Genomic DNA, 23667 nt, shown 5'->3' on the forward strand with positions numbered 1-23667 from the left:
AGTAAATCTTGGGGTAATTTTAATTTTTTGGTGAACTATCCCTTTATTATTATTGGCTAATCAGCAGTACTTACAGGGTAAGTACGAGGATCTGAGTAGTTCCAGCTGGGGGCCATAGTGCACACAATGTCGCCATCAGGGTCCATGTCGATGTCCCACCAGGATAAGACCACCTGTGCTCTCCCGCTGGTCTGGGCCTTGAACTGTGCCGTGTAGGTCTGAGCAGCACTGCTAACCGGTTTGCTGAAATCCACACTAGAGTAAAAAAATAGATGAGTTACACAGAAAAAAAAGTTGATCACGTTTGAATCCAGACAGCTAAATCACATCTTGTACCTGAACATGGTGCAGATGGGCCCGAGGGGAGTGAAAGACTCTGGTGGCACCTGGCTAAGCTGGATGTCACAGACAGAGGGCGCTCCCGCACACTTCACCACAGCAGGAGGAGGCTGCAGTTTGTTGCCATCCACCTCTATGGGTTGAAGCTGTGACCATTTCCACAGCATGTCTGACTCCACCAGCTGGGCGTAAACCGTGGCACGATGCGGCACAGCTTCACAACTTGCCTGTGCGAGTAAGAGCAGCTAAATGAAGGACTTAAAAGATGGAGCAAAATGGTAAACTGTGATTTACAACTTTATTTACCTTGACAAGGTGCATATGTGCATGTTCATAGCTGGGCAACGCTCCTTCGCCAATCAGCTCTGTATCAAAGAGTTCTGTGACAAGGATGTTAGCTTGTTCTTGCATGTCTCCATCTGCAGATGCAAATGCATTTATATTTGGAAGAACCCAATTAGGCTTTTTTTCTGATACAGATTAGGGTGTTCATTACAAAATTTATAATAGGAAACAAATTCTTTCATCTATCTATCTATCTATCTATCTATCTATCTATCTATTAAAATATTTATACAATATTATTTATTTTTAATATCTAAAATATTAAATATATTAATTAAGTATATTAGCAAGGCCAGGCAAAGTTTATTTATATAGCACAATTCATACAATTTATAATACACAATGGTAATTCAAAGTGCTTTACATAAGGAGTTAAAATAATAATAATCACAACTATAAAAACAAGGAATTTTAAAAATGAATTAAAAATGCATTTAAAATTATTCAAACAGTTAATAAAAATGATTATACATAGAGTGCAATTGGTTTCATATTAGTATAATAAATAAAATAGATTTTATGTATATAATTTTAATATTTTTGTTTTAGTTAAATGTTATAAAACTGTATAATTTATTTTTATTTATGTTTTAATATAAAAACTTTAAAAAATCTAATATTATAATTATATGTATAATTTATAATTTTATACACAAACACACACATTTATTATTATAAAATATATAATTTACATAATATAATTAATTTACAAAATATAAAAATCAATTTAATATGAATATGTATAAATAATATATGTATAAAATGACTACTTTTTTATGGTTAAATTTAATTATTATTTTTAATTACTTTTTAAAAAATATTATACTATTTCAAAATATATTAAAAAACTATTGTTAATTGTTTTTTAAAGGAAAATTTAAATTAAATAGTCCATAATTAAAATTTTATTTAATTTAAATAACATTTATAATTCAATAAATATAAAATATTTATGTTAAATAAATTATGTTAAATAAATTAAACAAAACATTAATAAATTATATATATGTTATTTCGTAATTTCATACTATATCAATTTGTAAATAATATTTGTTATTCAATAAATATTAAATATTTTTATTACAAATATTTTGTTATCTCTCTCTCTCTCTATATATATATATATACACAAATATATATATAACAAAATATATATGCAATAAAAATATTTAATATTTATTAAATAACAAATATATATTTAACAAAACGCTTTCATTATTTCATAATTTCATCCTATATCATAATTTTTAAATATTTGTTATTTAATAAATATTAAATATTTATACATATAAATTATAAATATAATTTTCATTCATTCATTTTAATTATTTAAGAATAATTAAATATTTAATATTTAATTAATTAATTGGAATAATATTTATAATTTAATAAATATTACATAGTTAAGTTTAATAAATATATATATATATATATATATATATATATATATATATATATATATATATATATATATATAAAATATTAACAAAAGATTAATAAATTATATATATATATATAATGTTATTTTATAATTTCATACTATATCATATTTTTTAAATAATATGTTATTTAATGTTATTTATTATTTTATTTATTTATTTTTTTGCAAAACATTAAATAAAAGCTAACTACACATATTAAAATCCTATGAAAATAGTTACAATATTTCATAATATTCATACATTATCTACAAAAATGTATCATCATATAATTCAATACATCTTGAACGCTGTATTGACCAATCAACATTCAGGACTACTTATCAGTTTTATAATTAGTACTATATAAACTCAATGCACTGAACCTATCTGGATAACAATATAACAAGCATATTGGTGGTTATCTAACCTGGTCCAACTGTAACCTCTGTGGAGTGTTTGTTGATGACCTTGATTTTATCCGAGAAGCCGTTCCTCTCCACGATGCAAGTGGCAGCCTGTGCCATGGGTTTGAACACCTGTATGGGATTCACATATTTGTCTTCATTCAAATTTCATCTTATTATTCAACATTCAATACATGAGCATTAGTGCACACCTCTATAGCATAACAGTAATCGGCTCCAGCCGTCACAGCCATCATGGAGAGCAAACCCGTCCCAGTGCCAATGTCTAGGACCACCACCCGTTCACCACGTGCCTTTACTCTGCTCACCGCTGCTCGAATGCCTTCATAGTATTTCTCATTCTTAAGTACACAAAGCAGAAAAATCTGAAATTAGCAACATATCAGTCTATATGCTTTGGAAAATATGACAAATTACATTAGCCATCCCAGAACCTAACATTGTCGTCATTTATTCACTCTTATCTTTGATCCATTTTCATCAGAGGAGCTTGTTTTGGAACCATTTTGGTTTACAGTATTTCTATGCAATTTTACATAACAGCAAAACTCACTCTGTCTTTATCATGGAGCATATCTGCATAGCAGGACCTAATAAAAAGAGACACAGACACCATTATCAGGACAGGTCAAGATAATTCAGACTCTGACTGTCCTATGACAGAATATCGCATGACTTTAATTCGATTAAGTGTAATTGATAATCTAGCACTGTTACCACAGCAGTTTCCACGTGTAAGAACAATAGCAACAAGTCACTGACTGTCAAGTATTTTCACCGAGTCATTTTTATAAGTTTAATTTTTAAAAACAACAACTGATTACTCCTACAGAACCAGGCAAACGTCAGTTGTTGTCGAGGCATGGTGATGTTACATGAGATGGTTTACACACCTCGCAATCTCCTGATGATAATCATACTCCTCGCTTTCCTCAACCCAGTCCAGCGCTCCGGTTGTTGGATTTGCACGACCGCAAAAGGTCTTCATTGTCACTTTAGTTATAAGTAAACAAACTTATTTATTAATGTATTTTGTACTATAATGCCTAGATCATTCCCAAATAGATTAATCCAACATGATCTGTCTGGACGCGGCCATGTTTTTTTTTTTGTCAAGTCACGCCCCTAAGATCACGTGACCGCTGAAAGCCGCTGTACTTGGTTCTCTTCAGCCGTTGCCAAAATTACATACACAGTACTTTTAGTTTTATTACATTTGTGTGTTATGCGTTATGTTGTAATAACACAGAAACAGATCACATGCAAGTGAAAACTACGATGGTAATTCAAGGTAAGTGCTTGAGTTCTTCTTGTCTTTGAAATGTTGGGCCACTTTTGAAGATTGGGGCAATAGCTATTTTGTGTTGTTTAATATTATTTAGCTCTCACTTTATAATGTATGAATGTGATATTGTGGATTCGTGAGAAAAGACTGTAAAAATGTATCATAGCTGTTCTTTATAAATTGTATATTAAATTTCATAGTAGTGTTTTCACTATGCCTCATCAATCAGCCATTTTTGCGCCACTGAACTGAACAGAACTCACAAATTTTGCTGATTATTTCTGCTGAAAATGGTTGAAAATTATTGTAATGTTTTGGGCTGTACTAATCGGTCAGACCTGGGAAAACATTTGGAGTACTATAGACTGCCAAAAGTTATGACAAATCAAGGAGAAGAAAAAAAAAAAACCTGAGGAACAAAAGGTGTTTGTGGTTGTCCAAACTGAACCAGGATTTCCAGAGCAAGAATTTTGACAACATTCATGTTTGTTCATATCATTTCTGGTCAGGTAGGTGAAATATTAGACTAATATCTTAATAAATACTGCTCGTACGTATCTTAAAATACGTATCGTAAAAATATTGCAGCCTTTCCTGCTTACTAAGTGCTTCTCTATATGATTTAGAAGCTTCCACATTTTTTCCATATTGTAGACAGCATAAATTAGCAGAAAACCATATTCAGTATTACGTTAACTGTGCAATCAATGCTGTTGTTTACATCTGAGTATCTCCATATGGACGCACATCCAGGTCATCCACATCCACAACACTCTATTGCCTGTTTTATCTCACAGGTCCAATATTACCCTTACAAATACTGCTATGGCTGAAATAATGTGTCTAATAATGATTCATGGAACAGTGGACGTACAATGGTACATTATATTCATGTACCATGTATTTACATTGTTTGTTAGTGTAATACCTTTGGATTTATTCATTATTATGAATTGATGAATCAGTTTTAGATATTTTTTTCTTAAAATGCATAACTTTATTGACTAATAGTCAACCACAATATACATAGTAAACCACAATATACAAGTCTTTGAGAATGCAATGTTTGGTTAACTTTTTTATAAATTTACATTGAAAAAATTATCACCCGTAAATATTTAAAAATACAATGAGCCAGAATGTGCACTGCTTTCTTTTGTTTCAACCATACATGTGTTGTAGAACTAAAAATATTTTTTTAACATTTCTTATACATTTTGTTTGTGCACTTTCATTTGTAAGAAAGCATTTGGTGAGTTCATAAATGTAAATATTATTTGGCCACAGTATAATTTCAGACAAGACAGATCAGATAACGCATAGGCTAGTCTTATTGAATACTGATTAGTTAATAATAAATTTCCTATTTACATAAATTTCCAGTTAGATACAATTCATTTCTCTGAGTGTTTCTCAAGTACACTTTGCAGTAGGCAGACAAAACTGGATGCTGGAAGAGGGTACAAGGATTTCTGTGAATATAGGGCGGTATCCTTGTGGTAAAGGTGGGGCGCTCTGCTCCAGAAAATCTAGTACTGACTTTCGCACATCTTTGGGTACATCCCCTCTTACATCCAACAGGACAGAGACATGCTCCTCACTGAAAAGACACACTTTGTAAGTCTCTTGTGTTAGAAATTGATTTAGAACACAAAGATTTGCTGGGTATGCTTGGTTTGAAGTCTCACCTTATATCAGGGTACTTGGTTAACAATCCAGAAATCTCCAGCATTAACATGTTTGGGTCTTTCAAACTGATTATGTCAGCCAGTGCAATTATCAAAGCTGTGGGATTCACTTCACCTATGGTCCCATCAATATCCTATAAATGTAAAAATGGCATAACATGAGTGAAATACTCCACAAATACAGACTTGTTTTTGTGTTGTTCCTAGAGCAGGGGTCTCCAAACTCGGTCTTGGAGGGCCGATGTCCTGCAGAGTGTAGCTCCAACATCTTACCTGACTTAAACACACCTGAACTACTCAAGGTCTTACTATGCATACTAGAAACTTCCAGGTATGTGTATTGGTGCAGGTTGGAGCTAAACTCTGAGTTTGGAGACCCTTGTCCTAGAGGTTAAACCTGAGAAAATCAAATAATTGTGTGCAAGTTCAAGTCAGTTTCTCACGAATTGCTTTGATTCAGGTTTGCAATAAATGAATAATTAGGCTATTATTTGTTTTTGTTTTAATTTGAATTTAACTTGTTGTAAGCATTTATGTTTCAATCAAAGCTGAATTTTACTTAACAGGAGACTTGCTCCTAAACCACATAAAAATTCCCCCCAAAATTAATTTAAATGTGTTTTCACCATGCTTTGAGGGTGGTCCCTCAGCCGCTGAGCATCCTGTGTCATTCGCTGGGCCAATTGGTTTCGCTCATCATTATTTTTGCAGATCACTCTCTTCTGCATCAGTGTACGGACATACTCAACAACTGTTAGCCATTGACATTCCTCCTTTAGCCTCTGTAGATGATGGATGCAAAGGTTTTTTGGGTGTCATTCGTCATTTACACAAGTTGTTGGTAAAGATATTCACTTATTTTATTGTGTGGTCTATGTCACTAACCTGGCGACAAGGTTGCCGCACCCTGTTGTAAAGTTCACAGTGACGTTCTAAAACCCCACACATAATTGAGGTAACTTCTCCCTGGTCCAGCCAGGTACGAGACAGGAGCTCCTGTAGATGAGGCTGCAGCTCAAACAAGAGATAGTCCATGACTAAGCGACATGCCTTTCTCACAGCACGGTCCAGGCCTGCCAGAGGTCCAAGTGAAATGCGAGAATACCGGTTTGAAGGGAAGGAGCACAACTGCTGCTGCAGGCTTTCTGTGGAGGTTCTAGATGTGTATTTAAATTTGAGATTTAATCATACTGCATACAAGCATCTCCGACACACACAAAACAATTGAAAATGCACACATCTTCAAACAAACATCACATGAATACAGACATACTGTAAAAAGATACGTGTACACCATCTCACTTGAGGATGATGCAGTTGTTGATGCAGGCCAGGAGATAATGGAGGTAGAACTTGCTACTGTTTATAGTTGAATCTTTACGGTGCTCCTTTCCAAATTCTATGATTGCATCCCGAAATCTGTTTAGATGTAGTGAGAGGAAAGTACAAAAATGTTGGATAGTAAGAGTTGTGATATCCTTTTATTATTTCACAAGTTCCCCTGCCTGATGGTTAATGGTAAAAGAACTTGGCTTGTTGTCCTTAATAAAGGCTCAAACCTGGAGATGGTCCTCACTGCAGAACACAAGATTCAGGGGGCGAGGTTGGATCCAGATCCAACTCTTCCCATCTTACATAATCATCTCCACCCCCGATCACCAAACCTACCCATCTCCACTGGATGTGGATGTAATCTCGCCCCCTGGATCTTGTGTACTGCAGTGAGGGGCTACGGCGAACCCGAGGCCCCATTGCGATACTACATAAAGAGAGAATAACAGAAATAGAGGAGGACATGTGGAGGTGGAGGGATGCTGGAAGAATTGATGCTGGAATGGTGCAATTAGTGCTGCTTGTAATGATGTTTGACAGGACCGAATGATTAGGCTCCTCCCAAACCTACGTTTAGAACTTCATTAAATGTACACACCGGCTGAGGAGGTTCTCCATCTCATAAAGACCCATTTGGATTGTCTGGTCCCGCAGAGCCTCGCTTATCATCATGGCCACCCGAGCATTTTCTTCTAGCATCTAACAACCCAGACACCAGAGCAGCTCATATTTATCAGTGCCAGTATCAAAGAAAATTTTGCTCATTGTAGATCAAGCCATTACTAAAGTACCTGAGCGATGATGGTTGGAAGGCTGGTGTGATAGCAGCCTTCATGGTCAATATCTGGTTCCTGATCCCTCTGCCAGTCTGTCAGCTCCACCTCTAGAGCCTTGTGCATCCATTCTGAGACACTCTTCTACAAACAATCACAGTACAATTTCTCAAGAACTTGTGGTCTGTTAATCCAGACCAGGGGTAGGCAAGTTCAGTCTTAGAGAGCAACTGTTCTGCAGAGTTTAGCTCTAGCCCTTAAAAAACTCACTTGTCTATAGCCTTAGTAATTTTGAAGACATTCATTAGCTGTGATTAATTAGGGTTGGAGCTGAACTTTGTAGGACAGAGGTTCTCTAGGACCGAACTTACCTACCCCTGATCTAAACAATACAATGTAAATCTTAAAAAGTTTAAAGCAGGGGTCTCCAAACTCAGTCCTGGAGGGCTAGTGTCCTGCAGAGTTTAGCTCCAACCCTAATTAAACACACCAGCTTATCAAGGTCTTACTAGGCATACTAGAAACCTCCAGGCAGGTGTGTTGAGGCAAGTTGGAGCTAAACTCTGCAGGACACCAGCCCTCCAGGACCCAATTTGGCGACTAAAAGCCCAACCTTTGTCTTACCCGAACTTTTTGGACATATTTATTCTGCAGCTGCTCGAGACCCTCCTGAGAAATGAGAGGTCCCAGGTCCTCAAGGTCTAGCTCAGCTACAAGGGCTGGCTCACCCATCATCTCTGAGCTTAAAGAAAAAAATTCTCATGTGTAGGACTTTATGATTACCCATAGACCAAATTCTGATTGAAGCAAAATTTTTACCTACCTGTTGTATATGTGCAGAACCCAGTTAAGAACAGCAAAGATTTCTCCACCTTCTAGCTCCCATCCACTAACCAGTCCAAGATGGTTCTGCAAGAACTGGTGGCAGAAGTGCAGATAAACTCTTGTTAAACGATAATGAGATGGAACACATTGTTCCAGAACATGCCGCACTGTTGAAAGGTCTCCCATAATGCAGTGCTGTAGTGCAGACAAGTGACTTGCAAGGCCTGGTCCACGAGTGTGCAAGTATGACACGCTACGGAAACGTGCTGACACTGCCTCCTCCATCACCTGACCAAAGAATTTAAACGGGTACATTAAGGTAAAATTAAGCTGTGTCATCTTACGAACAACTTTTTCTGGTACTTCAGGAATGTCCTGCTCCTGGAGGGCCACTGTCTTGCAGAGGTTAGCTCCAACCCCAACTAGACACTTGCTAATCAAAGTCTAACTAAGCATACTAGAAACTTTCATGCAGGAGTGTTGAAGCAAGTTGGAGCTAAACTCTTCAGGACACCGACCCTCCAGGACCAAGTTTGGACACGCCAGTGATACTTCAACCAATATTAAACTCATCATCACACCTTGAAGAAGCGTTCCCTCCAGCAACGTGGTCTCCCAGGGGGCATGGGTGTGTTGGGTCCAGGTGTTGACCTCCGCTCCTCCAGAAACATCTGATCTAGTGCTTCTTCACGCTCCACTATCCGTACAGCTGACACAAAAAGTGTGGGGTTCTGACAAGCAAGTGACAACCCACTCCCCACCACTGCCCAGAGCTCCTTGGCAAGGGCATCCACCAAGCGTCCAACACCAGAGAAATAATTCCGCACTAACTCCTCATCCTCAGAGGTCAACCCCATCCCGGATGATCCCCTGGGTCCCTGGAGCTGTTGCAGTACCTCATCCTGCCAGCGTTCTAGTTCCATTAGTCGAGCATGAGCTTCCAGTAGTCTTCGAGACTCCACTAGTCTCTCTGTCTCTAGCACCATACTCCGCACTAACATTAAAGAGATGACATAGCAAATGATAGCCCAACTGTACATGCTTAGAGTGTAATCTTGCATTTCTTTGGCAAACTTCAGGACTTGAAGGCGTTTTTTGAGGAAAACATTCCAGGATTTTTTACCACATAGTGGACTTTTATGGTGGCCAAAGGTTTGAAGGTCCATATTGCAGTTTCTATGCAGCTTCACTACACAATCCCAGCCGAGGAATAAGGGTGAAGTAATGGCCTATCGTTTCACTAGATAAGACTTTTATTTCTCGTCTGTGATTGTGTAGAGCCATTTGAAGCTGCATTGAAACTGCAATTTGGACCTTTAAATCGTTATACCATATTAGTTCACTATACAGAGAAAAATCCTGGAATGTTTTCCTCACAAAACTTAATTTCTTTGCAAATAAAGCAAAAAGAAAGACATGGACATCTTGAACAGGACATTTTTATTCTGGAAGTGAACAACTTCTTTAAGTGGGTGATAGATATGTGGTAGCTAGCTATAAACATGACTTTATAAATATAGACTTTAATAGAGACTTTGTTGGTCAGCCAGATTCTTGCTATGCCTTCCTTGACAAGACATTCAACACTATACCTGCTATAACGGCATTAACGACCACACTTTCAAATGCAACGACTCATAAAATGTAACTTAGCTTAGGTGGAAGTGCTTGTTTTCAGTTACTTTTATGTACTTAAGATTGTTTTGGTCTATTTCAGTGATGTTCAATCCTGCTTCTGGGGGTTACTGTCAACAGTGTCTAGCTCCATGGTTAATTTAAAAACAGATCCAAGGTCTTCAGGAATACTAGAAATTTCCAGGCATGTATGTTGAAACAAGTTGGAGCTATGTTGGGCCTCCAAGACCAGGATTTGACCCTCATGCTCTAAAGCATTGAAGGCTTAACCCAGGGGTGCCCAAACTTGGTCCTGGAGGGCCGGTGTCCTGCAGAGTTTAGCTCTAACCCCAATTAAACACACCTGAACCAGCCAATGAAGCTTTTACTAGGCATACTAGAAACTTCCCGGAAGGTGTTGAGGTAAATTGGAGCTAAACTCTGCAGGACACCAGCTCTCCAGGACAGAGTTTGGGTTGCCAAAATATCCCTAGAGGGTATGCAAAATAATACAGACATACAGTGCAATGAAATGCAGTGAAATCACTGACCTTTATAGAGGCGTGGTAGGTTACTAACTGCAGCAAAGAGCTGGCAGTGAGTGACAGAAATCTCCCGAAGTGTCTCCAGTGTAGTTACTTCTTCCGAATTTTTCCTGGACTCCAAGTTAGCCTTGTGGAAGTCACGAGACACTTCTCTCAGCTCAGCTCGTGCCTCTCGCAATTGACCAAGACCCCAGTCGACACCTTCCAGGTAGGACTGTACGACTGACTTAAGAAAAATGCAAGTGAGCAGATGACTTCTCTTGCAGACATTGTTGGGCAAATACTTTTTAGAGGCTTTCAAACTGAAGTGAAATAATGACCCCTACTTACCTTTAACCTTGAATGAATCGATGCAGTTCGTTGACTCTCCCTTTTCCTGTATTGTCCAAGTTTCTCCAGTTGCTCTGGACGACAAAAGACACCTGAGGCCCATTTCAGCGCAGCACCCCGAGCCAAACACTCGGCTCTCTCCAGCTCTGGCCACACCTCGACTGGGACAAGGGCATCTGTCAGTCAAAATGCAGAAGAAAATATGTAGCCCATACACTACGTAGCCAAACGGGTTAAGCCCACAGCATAGAAAATTTCAATGTATTGTGCAGCTGTTCAGCAACAATGTTAATTGAAGTTACTGCTGATTGTGTAAAAGAATGCATACTTTTTAGAAAGTAAGAGTTTTGTCTGCCTTGCACAATGAATGTCTTTAACAGTGAAAGTCTTCATTTTCCCTGGTGATCCTGAGATTATTTAAACCAGCAAAAGGCTAAACCTAAAACAATCTGACATCAGCAAAGTCTTAAGCTCAGCAGATGAACTGATCTCTTCTCCAAAGAATGACTCGCTTCGAAGTCTGAAGTTTCAAAATTTCCATTTCATATTCCCCAATCCCATGGGTGCTAAAGAGCTGAAACACCCATGGGAAAGTATGTAAGAATACTATTACTCAGAAACAGCTTCAGGGCAGAAACTGCATGTTTTTACCTCCTCCTTGATAAATGAGAGCATCATGCAAAACAGTCTAAGAGGTTCATAATGCAGTGACCAATTATAAGTGCTTGCCTGCTTACAGCTGAATCTACTTTTTTTCAGACCCGTGAAATTCTTTTATTCACAACATTACAGTTTGATATGAAAGGTATTTGAAAATAAAGATAAATGTGTAGGACTTTATACTTAATAGATTTCATTAAAAATTAACAACCCATAAAGCACTGTTACAGTATTAACTAAATGTAAGTATAGTACTTGATTTAGTTTTTTTACAAATGTTAATATAAAAACAACATTCTTAACATTTGTGAATACGCAAAGTTGATGAAGTGTTTTGAGACTGATTCAGTAATGTCACTAATAAGCTGTTTTGCTGTGCTGTCATTCATGTTGCCACGGTAACAGTGACTTTTCTAATTGGTGAGCCTTTCCTCAGGTTTGTGGGCAGTGTAGTACTTCACCAGGAATTCGTCCAAAACCACAATTTATGGCTTTCACAAGAATCATATACCATCAGTTAAAGACATCAGAGGTTGTCGTAAGTATGTTCTATGCAAGTTTTATGCATCAAAAAAGTAATATAGTTTTTTTTTTTTAATGTGCAGTGCAAAATTATTCATAGCCCTTAATTTTATTTTACATTTTGTTATGTTTCTGCCTTCTGTTAAAGTGTTTAAATTACTTTTTTTCCACATCAGTATACACTCCATGCACCATAATGGCAAAGCAAAAACAATTGTCACAATTTAATACAATTAGAAAAAAAAAAACTAAAATAAGTACATTGTGTAAGTATTCATACCCTTACCTCAGTAGTTAGCTAAAGCACCTTTACAGCCTCAAGTCTTTTTGGGTATGATGCAACATGATTTGCACATTAAAAATTGGCAATTATCAGCCATTCTTATCCTCACCTCTTTACCTCTCAAGCTCTGTCAGCTTGGATGGGGTCTGGTAGACATTTTCATATTTCTCCAGAAATATTTAAGTGGGTTCAAGCCCAGGCTCTGGCTGGGCCACTCAAGGAGATTCACAAAGTTTTCTATAAGCCATTCTTGCTGTGTGCTTAGGTTCATTGTCCTGTTGGAAGATGAACCTTCTGCCCAGTCTGAGGTTCTGAATGCTCTGGACTGGGTTTTAATTTCATCAATATTTTGGTGCATTGAGCTTTTCTTTTACTCTGACGAGTCCCTCGGTTCCTGCATGAGGCTGCTACTAGCACACTTTACTTTACTTTAGGATGGTACTCTGCAGATGATGAGCAGAGCCTGGTTTCCTTCAAACATGATGCTTCGAATTGAGGTTCATCAGACCACATAATCTTGTTTCTCACAGTCTGAGGGTCTTTTAGGTGCTGTTTGGCAAATTCCAAGTGTGTTTTCATTTGTCTTCACTGAGGAGACGATTGAGTCTTGCTATACCACCATAAAGCACAGATCGGTGGAGTGTTGCAGTGATGTTCGTTTTTAGTTTTTGCTCTGATATGAATTTTCAGCTGTTAGATCTTTAATTATGACGCGTGTGCCTTTCCAAATCATACCCATTCAATTGAATTTGCCTCATATTAACTTCACTCAAAGTGTAGTAACATCTACAAGCAATATAAATGCCCCTGAGCTGAATTTCAACTGTCCCAGATAAGGGTATGAATCTTTTCAATAATTTGATGTAAAAACCTGTTTTTGCTTTGCCATTATGGAGTGTAGATTGATGTCGGGGGAAAAAGTCATTTAAAACAGTTTAACATAAGGCAGCAACATAAAAACATGACAAAAATAAGGGGTATGAATATTTTCGCAAGGCACTGTATGTACCTTTTTATATATTTTTGCATATACTTATATATTAGCACCTTGATAATCTGTGTTTGGGTTTTTGTATTTTGTATATGTTCCATACATTGTGCATTATGACCTAGGTAATAACTTCCTGTCATGCTGAAATCCATGCGTTGGACAGAATTTAAAGTCCTTCAACACAAAGTTGTTCATACATACAAACACACACACACACACATATATATATATATATATATATATATATGATAAGAAGTTAAGTAGGCTACATTTACATATGGCTGGACAGTATAGAGGTAGGGGGTCAATTATGTTCCATTCCCCTTGCAGACACATTTACGCTGTTACTATTCAAATTACATTACATTTCTTTCATTCTTTTTAGATATACATAGATATAGATGTAGATACACATAGATTTCTCCACCAGTGCAACATTATGACATAATAAACAAACGCTTTCCAGATGCCTCTCCACATTGCAAACAAACAGAAAGGATGTGTACCTTCACGACTGTCTTGGCCATTCTTATCTCCGTCTGACATTTAGGCTTGTTGTTCCACTGTCCAGCGTTCCGCCACTAAGAGACTGCCCTGCCCAGAGGGCCTGCTCAGTGTCGCCAGATAGAGCAATCAGCAGAGACAGAGAGAGTAACGAGGGGGACGAAAAGAGAGAGGGTACATACCCACTTCACCGCCAGCCTTCCTCTCTCACACTCCCAGACACATCCTCTGCTCAGAGGCCGGCAGGAAGGGAAGGGAGGAAGGGAGAGAGCGCAAGAGGGACGGAGGGAAAGCGGGCACTCCGCCCTCTAAATGATCCAGATGGTGAGTGGTGAGTGTGGGGGTGGCCTTTATGTGCAACAGTGCCTCTCTGTGTCTGAGGTAGTTATAATCCAATATGTTTTAGAGGAAGTGCTTGGGATAAGCGAACAACGGTTGTATGTGGCTTGACAGAGTCACAGGCAATCATTTGTATTGTTCCAGAAAGTTCTTACTTGATCCTGTAATCGCTCACAGCTGCTGGTTGTAGAGCAAAAATGGGAGGAATCTAAGTTCAGAGGCCCCATAATGATTGTTTATTTGTCTAAGTGTCGTGGACTGTGACTTACCCCATGACTGTGTTTACATCTGTCTCTAGTCTCTGCCAAACACACATATGCACTAAATTAAGTCGTAGTGTACACAACTGTTGGTAAAGACGTGTTGAAATGCATTCTGATGTAAGTTTATACAAAAATAGACTATAATTATTCAGCTTTCTGGAATGCTTTATTCTGATTGGTCAATGGCAGCTGTCTGCATTCTAAACTGTATAATTGACTGTAGCTCAAGGTAAACAGTTTCCTTCATAGCTATGCTACTTTTTGTCGCACATTACACTCCTTTGTCTTTTTTACTGTAATGTGCTTTGTTGCTACAAGTCCTGATCACCCTGCCTCTGTTTATTTTAAGGTGTGTTCACACTTGTAGTTCGATTGGTTTGGTTCATTTGGTCCGGACCAAAAAGGAAAATGATACATTTGGTCCTGGTCCACTTAGCATTCACACTGGCTTTTTTAACAGCGAACCTAAAGATACCGAACCTAAAGGCATAGTGATACGTTCACAACCTGATTTCATGGCGGAAATCACCCAACACTTCAAACAAAAGGAGAAGGCACAGACGGATCAGTGAATGGGTACTTTAATGTCATACACCCTCAGCACGGCTTTAAGTCGAACGCACCTAATGCCGTCTCCTGGACTAAGCACGCTCATTGTTGCTTATGATTTTATTTTCACCACAAAGAGCTCATAAAAGGCACTTTACCTCCTCATTGCTCAGAGCTCATAAAAGGCACTTTACCTCCTCATTGCTCCACGTTTGCCCTCTGCTCATTTTGTTTTGGATACACCGCTTGTTCCCTTTGTGAAATCATGTCGCATATTGTCATATCTTGTCATTTCTTCCTGTTTTTGGTTCGTTTAGAAGTATTTGGTCCGTGTTGCGTTCATATTTCATGCAAACCGCACCAGAGTTCATTTGGAAGTGGACCGAGACCCATCTTTTTAGCAGTCTTGGTCCGTTTGTTTGGTGCGCACCAGGGTTCGGACGGCACTTACTCAAACAAACTGCACTAACAGAGCATTCACACCAGAGTTTGTTTTTAATCGAATCAAACATGACAAGTGTGAACACACCCTTACAATAATGACTGGCTGACAATATTTTATGCATGACTTAAATTTTCATCCAGCCATTTTAGATTCTTCTGTTGTTATTGACAATTTGCAAGCCTTCTAAGGTAAAATTTGAAGCCTTTGTCCTTTTATTGCTTTCCTTAGCAGCAGTATGTGCTAAAAATAGCTGGTGACTAGACGTTGTTGTCTTTGCAGAGCACCATAATAACCAGAGGGCTGTGACAGACTAACAGAGCTTTTCCGCTGAGGCTAATAGTTCCTTTGGGCTGAGATGTGGGGTGACGTAGCTTCTCGTAGAAGGGTGGAGATGCATCTCATGTATATAGCCTATATACTAAAGGTTGGCCTCGGCCAGTTTATATAACTTTATATATTGATGTATTATCAGTTAAGGGATATGCAGCTGTGTGTTTTACGGTCACCCTCCCCTATCACCACCTTAAATGAAACACCACCCTACCGATCTGAGGGAACGGGAAGTCTATTTCAGAAGTAGTCATCCAAACACAGGGAGGACTTCCTGGCTGACATTCCTGACCTGGACTGACTTCCTGCTTCTCCTTAGCTCTCCTAGAAATTGACAGACAAATGTATACTTTATGACATTTTTTGAGTTTAATTGAGGTTAAAGTTGAATTTTTGATTAAGCCAAGTTTGAGAGGTTTTCAGTTCTTATCTTATTTGTACATTGTAGCCTAAGTGAATGTGAAAAGATATCTGTCTTTTAAGAACAATTCACAATGTCCAATTTACTTCCAAGTGCTTTAGAGCAAATGCTTCACATTCCAGCATTTGAAAATTTGTGCTGTGGTCAGAGTTTGGGTGGTGGCCATGGTTAGGATTTTGTCTAAAGATATGAGGTTAGTTTTTTGGGGGAGATGTAAGGACACTTTGGTTTAAGATTTGGCAAACAAAGTCTCAATCTTTCCAATATACTCTAGATTAGGCATATGGTATGAACAAATATTCTTAAAAATACATTTCAAACTTTTTGCACTTTTGCACAATGGTTTTCTAAGTTTTACTATTTGCTGAAACATTTTAGAGATATAAAATGTAAACGTTTGCATTAAGCACTAACCAAGTAATTCAAAATCCACATGTGCAAAAGCTCAAAACCAATTACATAAAAGGATGAAGAGAGCAAGAGCAAAAGAGTATATTGAAGAAAAAAAATCTTTGATTTTTTTTTTTTTGAAAAAGTTTTAGGATTACTCCACCTGGCTACCCTCTAAATAAAAGATTTTGTAAGTAAACATTTGTTTCTTAAACTTTGCTTTTGACCTAACACAGTTATGGACAGTTTTTTGATGTGGAGTACCTATATTTTTTATAATCATGTTTATTTATTATTTAAGCACTTATAGTTGAGGTTAAAAGTTTACATACACCTTGCAGCATCTGCAAAATGTTAATTATTTTATCAAAATAAAAGGGATTATACAAAATGCATGTTATTTATTTAATTTAGTACTGACCTGAATAAGATATTTCACATAAAAGATATTTTATTATTATTATTATTATTATTATTTTTGTGATCGTTGTTCATGAGTTCCTAGTTTGTCCTAAACAGTTAAACTGCCTGCTGTTCTTCAGAAAAACCCTTCAGGACCCACACATTCTTTTTAAATTTATTTATTTATTTTTTTTAGCATTTTTGTGTATTTGAGCCCTTTCCAACAATGACTGTATAATTTTGAGATCCATTTTTTACACTGAGGTCAACTGAGGGACTCATATGCAACTATTACAGAAGGTTCAAATGCTCTCTGATGCTCCAGATGGAAAAACAATGCATAAACTTTTGAACAGAATGTGTACATTTTTCTTATTTTGCCTAAATATCATATTTTTTCCATTTAGTACTGCCCTTCAAAAGTAACAGAAGATACTTACATGTTTTCCAGAAAACATAATAAATTAAACTTACCCTGATCTTCCCTGAAATTCCAAAAGTTTTCACCCCCAGCTCTTAATGCATTGTGTTTCCTTCTGAACCTTCTGTACTAGTTGCATGAGTCCCTCAGTTGTCCTCGTCATTGTTGAAAAGGGTTAAAATACAAATAAAAAAGCTAAAAACCAAAGAGTTTGTGGGACCTGAAGGATTTTTTTTTTCTAAAGAACAGTGGGCAGTTTAACTGTTCAGGACAAACAAGGGACTCAGGAGCAACTATCACTAAATAAAATTAAGGTAACAACACAGTATTAAGAATCATGCGCGTGTAAACGTTTAAACAGGGTCATTTTTAGAAATTTAACTAATATTTTCTCTGGTGGACTATATGTAAACGTACTAAATAAAAAATAGCATGCATTTTGTATGATCACTCTTATTTTGGTAAAATAATGAACATTTTGCAGATTCTGCAAGGTGTATGTAAACTTTTGACCTCAACTGTATTTGCACTTGCTTGCATCTGCATAGTAAAACGTAATATGTTTTTTAATTTTTCCCCCTTTTGACAGAAAAAACATGTAAACATGAGTAAGCCTATAAAAATCCGTTCAGAATAATCCTTAAAACATAATTTTGAATTAATTTACACTTCTAGATTGTCTTAAATGACATAATAGGCTTGTTTGAATTATTCACTGCTGTGTTTGACACCCCAAACTATGTTGGATCCTATGAACAAACCTTTCCCATGCAGTAAAGCTTGAGCTTTGATTGGCCCATTTAAAGTTAGGGAACACATTTGACTGCCAACAGCAAGCGTTGCCATATTTTAATGTCATTCAAGGGTGTTAGAATGAGCAGGAGATTAGATGGGGGCCCCTAATTATTTTGGCTTTAGTTCTGGATTAACCCTCTGTTCTGTCGACTTCAATTCACACTCGCCGTTTGATGAAATGTGAACTGACATAAATTCCGCGGCTCACTTTCAATCCGATTATGCAGTTAAATCACCGCAGTTCGAACCCAAGCAAGAGACTCTGGCGGGTCCCTATTCTCCCGCTCCTCCGAAGCCCTGACAGCTCCTCCCCGAAACACAGGGACCCACGCTACCTCCTCACAGGACCCACGCTACACTCTTAACCCCACATGAATAGGGCCTATTCAGCGAGGTAACGCTCAAGCACAACCTAAATATTGTTTTATGAGCAGCAAATAGGTGGCACGTCCAAAATAATACTCGTTTCTGGAATTCCCATCGTTCCTGGTCTTTGCTCGGGAGGAATAGCGCCTTGTTACAATGACCGCGCTTCTGTTGTTGGCCACATTTGGAACAAGAGGAACACAAGAAACCGACATACCATTGAAAACGTTTAAATGCATAGCGCTAATTCGCCTCAGGTTGCGGAACACAATCAATTTTGAAACGGTGCAATAGAGTTGAAATGACATGGTGTTCAGCTTTTTTTCTCAAGGGAAAAGCGAAAAAAGATCATTTGTTTACAAGCTACTGAATAGCGCGTTCAATTTAAATCTTAATATTTATTTGGCTTAATGAGATTGTCCGAAGTGTTAATAAATCTAAAGCATTTATCTACAGCATTTATAGCTTTATATTCACGTTTGTTTCAGTCAGAACGCCTATTTTCAACTACAAAACAACGTTTTATCATGCACGAAGAACCTTTATCAAGATAACGAAGTCTAAACAAAACATTAGATTTCTACAGTGACAGATTTTTTTCTTTTGTTGTACTTTTTAAAACTTTATAAACTTGTGTATACGCATAAACATTTAAAAACAAGTGTCAAATATTGTCATCCCACCGAAAGTGTTTTTCCTCAAATAAACCTGAAAGAAGTTCCCATCCCAATCAAATCATAAAACAATAATACATTTTTTTGTACTTATTAAGGGCTAATATGAAAACTTTGAAAAAAGCACGGTGCACGGTATTTCGTTTAACCTCCAGCAGAGGGCGATGTCAGCGCGGATCCTGCAGAGAAAGTCTTTTGAATTCATAATTCTTAAGCCATCTTTTCTAAGACTATTTAAGTGGGTTTTCCCATGAATTTGCAATGCATTTTCACAGTAATTACGATCACACGGATCTGAATAATAAATACTTAAGTCTCACAGATAGCTACTATCTTCGTAAAGTTAAAAGCTTTTATGTTGACATTAAATGTAAATCATTTATCGTTATGATTGTATTGTACATTTTATTTTCCGCAAGAGAATGCAGCTTTTGTTGACTGAATTTTTTTACAAGCTACTTTAAATATGACTACAAAGTCATATTACTGGCATATTACAATACTATCTTCATACTGAAATGTTTTAATCCTCTAAAAAAAAGGGCTTATTTTAGTTTTGTTTTTAGTCTATGGTCTTGTTACAATATTTAATTTCTTTGAATTATGTTTTCTACATTGAAAATATTTAAGATTTTGTGCACTTTGTTAAACCCTTTGGCATTTTTTTTTTATAAAACTTTTTTTTCTTTCAACAAATACTTGTAATTATTAATTATAGTAAAATCAAGAGTGTGATTATAGATACTCTTGAAGGATTAGCTGCTCAGTAATTTGGAATTTCTGAATTTCTGAACAAATGTTGGACCATTGTTCTGTCCAGGTGAAGGAAATTGCAGTGAGCAGTGTGACTTTACTTGAGTTCCTGCAGTACATGCTGTTTTATTGTCTTAAATTGATTGGCTCACAGGATATTCACAGTCAGCTGGTCCTGACAATTGCAGATCCAGACAGGAAAATTTGACTGTGGTTGAGGGGTTCAGACAAATGAAAAAAAATGGTGTTTTACCAATGCAAATGATATATCCGTTTAGTTTCACTTTTTCTGGTCAGATACACTGGTTAAAAGTTTTTGAACAGTAAGATTTTTTTTATGGTTTTTAAAAAAGTCTCTTCTACTCACCAAGCCTGCATTTGTTTGATCGAAAGTCTACAAAACAGTAAAATTTTGAAATATATTTACTATTTAAAATAGCTGTTTTATATTTGAATATATCTTAAAATGTAATTTATTCCTGTGATTTCAAAGTTGAATTTTCCAGCATCATTATTTCAGTCACATGAATCATTCTGTTCTGATTTGCTGCCCAAAAACATTTATTACTATTATGTTTAAAACAGCCGAGTATAATTTTTTCAGGTTTCTTTGATGAATAGATAGTTCATAAGAACAGCGTTAACCCGTTTAATCCCAATTTTTCCCAGATATGAAAATATCCAAATGATGTGTCATTAGTAATTCTTTGAAATAATGAATAATTATTTGAAAATTTGTCTTACTGTCTTATGGTTGGTCACAATTGTGACTGGCGGGAAAATGTGTGTACTGAATTAACATATTTCTGCAGTTATAAAAATTGTTATATATCTTAGCCCAGCTATTTTAAACAGTTTGATTACGTTCTAGGGTTACTATTGTTACTTTTTTGGAACATATACACTGCCCTCCAAAAGTTTGGAAACACCCCTGGCAAAGTGTGGTTTTGGACGATATCAACAAGTGTGAATCTTCAGGAGGCTTGGAGTAATATATCAAGTCAATGTTTGAATAAACTGACAGCTCGGATGCCCAGATTTTGCAGAGTTGTAATAGCTGCTAATAGTGGATATTTTGATGAATCAAAAATTTAAGTTTTATGTATAAACTGTTTATGTAATAAAATATGTTTTTGTAGTTTGTGTTGTCTCTTGTCAGTGCAAAATTATCACAAATTAAAAAGGATTCATGCCAATATTGTCTAAAACTCCACTTTTCTAGGGCGTTTCCAAACTTTTGGAGGGCAGTGTATCAAGTTTTATATTATTGCTACCAGTATTACAACATCAATATTGTAACTTATTTGTAAGATTTGAACTTTTAATTTAGTGCAAGACGTTGTCATTGCTAAATTTTAGTGCAGTTTTCACTAACAACTGCAATTGAATTTATATGTATACCTAAATTCACTGTTATCCCACCAGTCACTATTGTGACCATCAGCATGTTTACTCATTCTATGACCACATTGAACAAAAATGAATATATGTGCATTCAATAATACTAGACACCTTAAAGATAATGTGTACCAAAAATCTTTGTCATATCTTTATGTTAACATACTTTACTAGCCTTTTGTTTTGGAGCTTTGATGCAGCCATCATCTTCTCAAGGTGCAAACAGGAAATAAACTGCTCTGGTCATGTGACAATTTGCACTAGCCATGTGAAACTGTACATATTTAATTGAGACCCTTTATTTTTTTTTTCTATATTTGCAGGAAGTGCACTAAAACATCAGTCAGTCAGGTTTTTAGAGCTTTATAAATGAAAATCTTTTTTAAAGTCCAATGGGTTGATTTGAAATAGAAGTCTGTTGTAACATTATAAATGTCTTTATCATCACCTTAATCAATTTAAAGCATCCTTGCTAAATAAAAGTATTAATTTCTATAATTATACTAAATTGTACAGACGCCAAGCTTTTAAGTGGTATAGTGTATAATTTTACAAAAGCTTTTTTATTTCAGATAAATGCTGATCTTTGCATCTTTCTACTCATGAAAGAGTTCTGAAAAAATGTACTCAACAGTTTTAAATATGAATAATAATGCTACTAATAATAGATGTTTCTTAAACAGCAAATCAGTATATTAGTCTGATTTCTGAAGGATCATGTGACACTGACGACTGGAGTAATGATGCTGAAAATGTAGCTTTGAAATCAGGAATAAATTACATTTTAAAATATATTTAAATAGTAAACAGTTATTTTAAATGTTTCAAAAATTTACAGTTTTTTCTGTACTTTAAAACAAACAAATGTAGGCTTGGTGAGCAGAAGAGACTTCTTTAAAAAAAAAATAATTAAAAAATCTTACTCTTCAAAAGCTTGTGACTTGCAAACCCAGCTGCTTTCACAGTTGCAGATAAGTTTCAACATTCCGCTTTGTTTCACTTTGAGGAATGTTTTGCTGAATCTTACATAACGTTCTTGAGTTGTTCCTCTTCAAACAAGTCCAGTGATTTTCCCAGGAGTAAGAAAGAAAGCATTGAAATCTCCAAATTGGTATGGACCTCACCAACTCGCCAAAGCCTCTTTGGCAAATCTCTGTTTGATTTGACACTCCTGTTTGCCGTTGCAAAATCGTTCCTTTGTTGCGTCTGGATAAGCTTAATGACTTCTTTAACTTGCGAGCACAGCTTCCAAAGCGAGGGAAATATAAGACGGATACGTTCACAGAGCAACTGTTCTTATCGGCACCGAGGTAGAATCAAGACTCCTTTGCATCTAGATGTGAAGGTTTCCAGGTATGCTGTGTCGTTGTGTTCAGAGGCCAAAGAAATGAAAAGAAAATACGTGAAACTTAACACAACTCTAAGTAGTGAGTGTACACAGTGTGGACCCACCACAGCACAATTCAGGGAAGCAAACATGACCACAAATGCTTGTATTAAGGGATCAATCAGAGTCTGAATGGTGCAGCATTAACCAGGCTCCTAATTCTGGTTTACTAACACCTGTAATAACTATCAAACAAGTGGTAATCTCATAAGCCCCAGCATCATTTACATATTCCTCATTAGCTTGTTCAAACCTGAAGGATGCACTTTCTCTCTGTTGGCGGTCTCAACTCCTGCACTCTGACTGCTTGGGTGGTTCGGTGGCTAAGTGACCGGTCTGAATGTGATATGTATATGTATGTAAGGGATTATCTGTATTAGCATCAGCGTTTACTGACGTGGCCATATTCTTAACATGGCTCTGGATAATTGGAATGGGAGGAGAAGATGGCTGATCCATTAGTTCATTCTGTTTGCTTATTGGATGGGTCGCTCCTTTCCTCGATTTTAGCACCCGGGAACGTTTTTGTGGAAAGGGTGCATACGTGTGCGCGAGGACTTCTTTATGCTTACTGAACCTAAGCAGATTCCGCTACAAAGCGCATGCCTTGGAGTCTTAGCATGGCTCACGCATAGTATCGGGAGTTAGACAAATACTGTGGATTTTTCAAGTGACTCTTGAGGGAATGAGCCAATCAGACCACACAATCTGTGCTCTACAAGAGAGAGATCTTTGAAATCTATAAACACCTTGAAAAGCCCCATTCTTGCGCCGATAATGCTGTGCTTTCGAAGCTCGCCATCAAATGTGCCGAAAACTACTTCAAAGAAAATTGAAATGTAACAAATTCTG

The 23667-nt window shown here is 36.7% G+C and overlaps 2 protein-coding genes across 2 annotated transcripts; both read right to left on the reverse strand.

Moving 5' to 3' along the window:
* Positions 1-56: 56 nt before the first annotated feature.
* On the reverse strand, positions 57-3630 carry LOC141288086 (protein arginine N-methyltransferase 7-like). Its single transcript, XM_073820200.1, has 7 exons — positions 3424-3630; positions 3084-3120; positions 2722-2871; positions 2533-2641; positions 646-758; positions 337-566; positions 57-255 (listed from the first exon to the last, which is right to left on the reverse strand). Exons 1-7 carry the CDS (start codon positions 3516-3518, stop codon positions 57-59), a joined length of 933 nt encoding a protein of 310 aa, XP_073676301.1. The 5' UTR covers positions 3519-3630.
* A 1157-nt stretch (positions 3631-4787) lies between these two features.
* Positions 4788-14111, reverse strand: LOC141288754 (exocyst complex component 3-like protein). Its single transcript, XM_073820924.1, has 13 exons — positions 13885-14111; positions 10923-11098; positions 10599-10818; positions 9015-9427; positions 8432-8721; positions 8233-8350; positions 7627-7752; positions 7434-7534; positions 6806-6922; positions 6389-6659; positions 6130-6285; positions 5504-5637; positions 4788-5415 (listed from the first exon to the last, which is right to left on the reverse strand). Exons 1-13 carry the CDS (start codon positions 13922-13924, stop codon positions 5229-5231), a joined length of 2349 nt encoding a protein of 782 aa, XP_073677025.1. The 5' UTR covers positions 13925-14111; the 3' UTR covers positions 4788-5228.
* Positions 14112-23667: the final 9556 nt, after the last annotated feature.

Source organism: Garra rufa, chromosome 16, assembly GCF_049309525.1.
Source record: "Garra rufa chromosome 16, GarRuf1.0, whole genome shotgun sequence".
In the NCBI taxonomy this organism is placed as follows: Eukaryota; Metazoa; Chordata; class Actinopteri; order Cypriniformes; family Cyprinidae; genus Garra; species Garra rufa.

Coding starts and splice junctions, on each gene's coding strand:
- LOC141288086 (XM_073820200.1), bottom strand. CDS start 3,518: ATGAAGACCTTTTGCGGTCGTGCAAATCCAACAACCGGAGCGCTGGAC. Junction 3,121..3,423: donor TATCATCAGGAGATTGCGAG/GTGTGTAAACCA, acceptor TCTTTTTATTAG/GTCCTGCTATGCAGATATGC. Junction 2,642..2,721: donor ATTACTGTTATGCTATAGAG/GTGTGCACTAAT, acceptor AATCCCATACAG/GTGTTCAAACCCATGGCACA.
- LOC141288754 (XM_073820924.1), bottom strand. CDS start 13,924: ATGTCAGACGGAGATAAGAATGGCCAAGACAGTCGTGAAG. Junction 10,819..10,922: donor CGATTCATTCAAGGTTAAAG/GTAAGTAGGGGT, acceptor ATTTTTCTTAAG/TCAGTCGTACAGTCCTACCT. Junction 6,286..6,388: donor TGCGGCAACCTTGTCGCCAG/GTTAGTGACATA, acceptor CATCATCTACAG/AGGCTAAAGGAGGAATGTCA.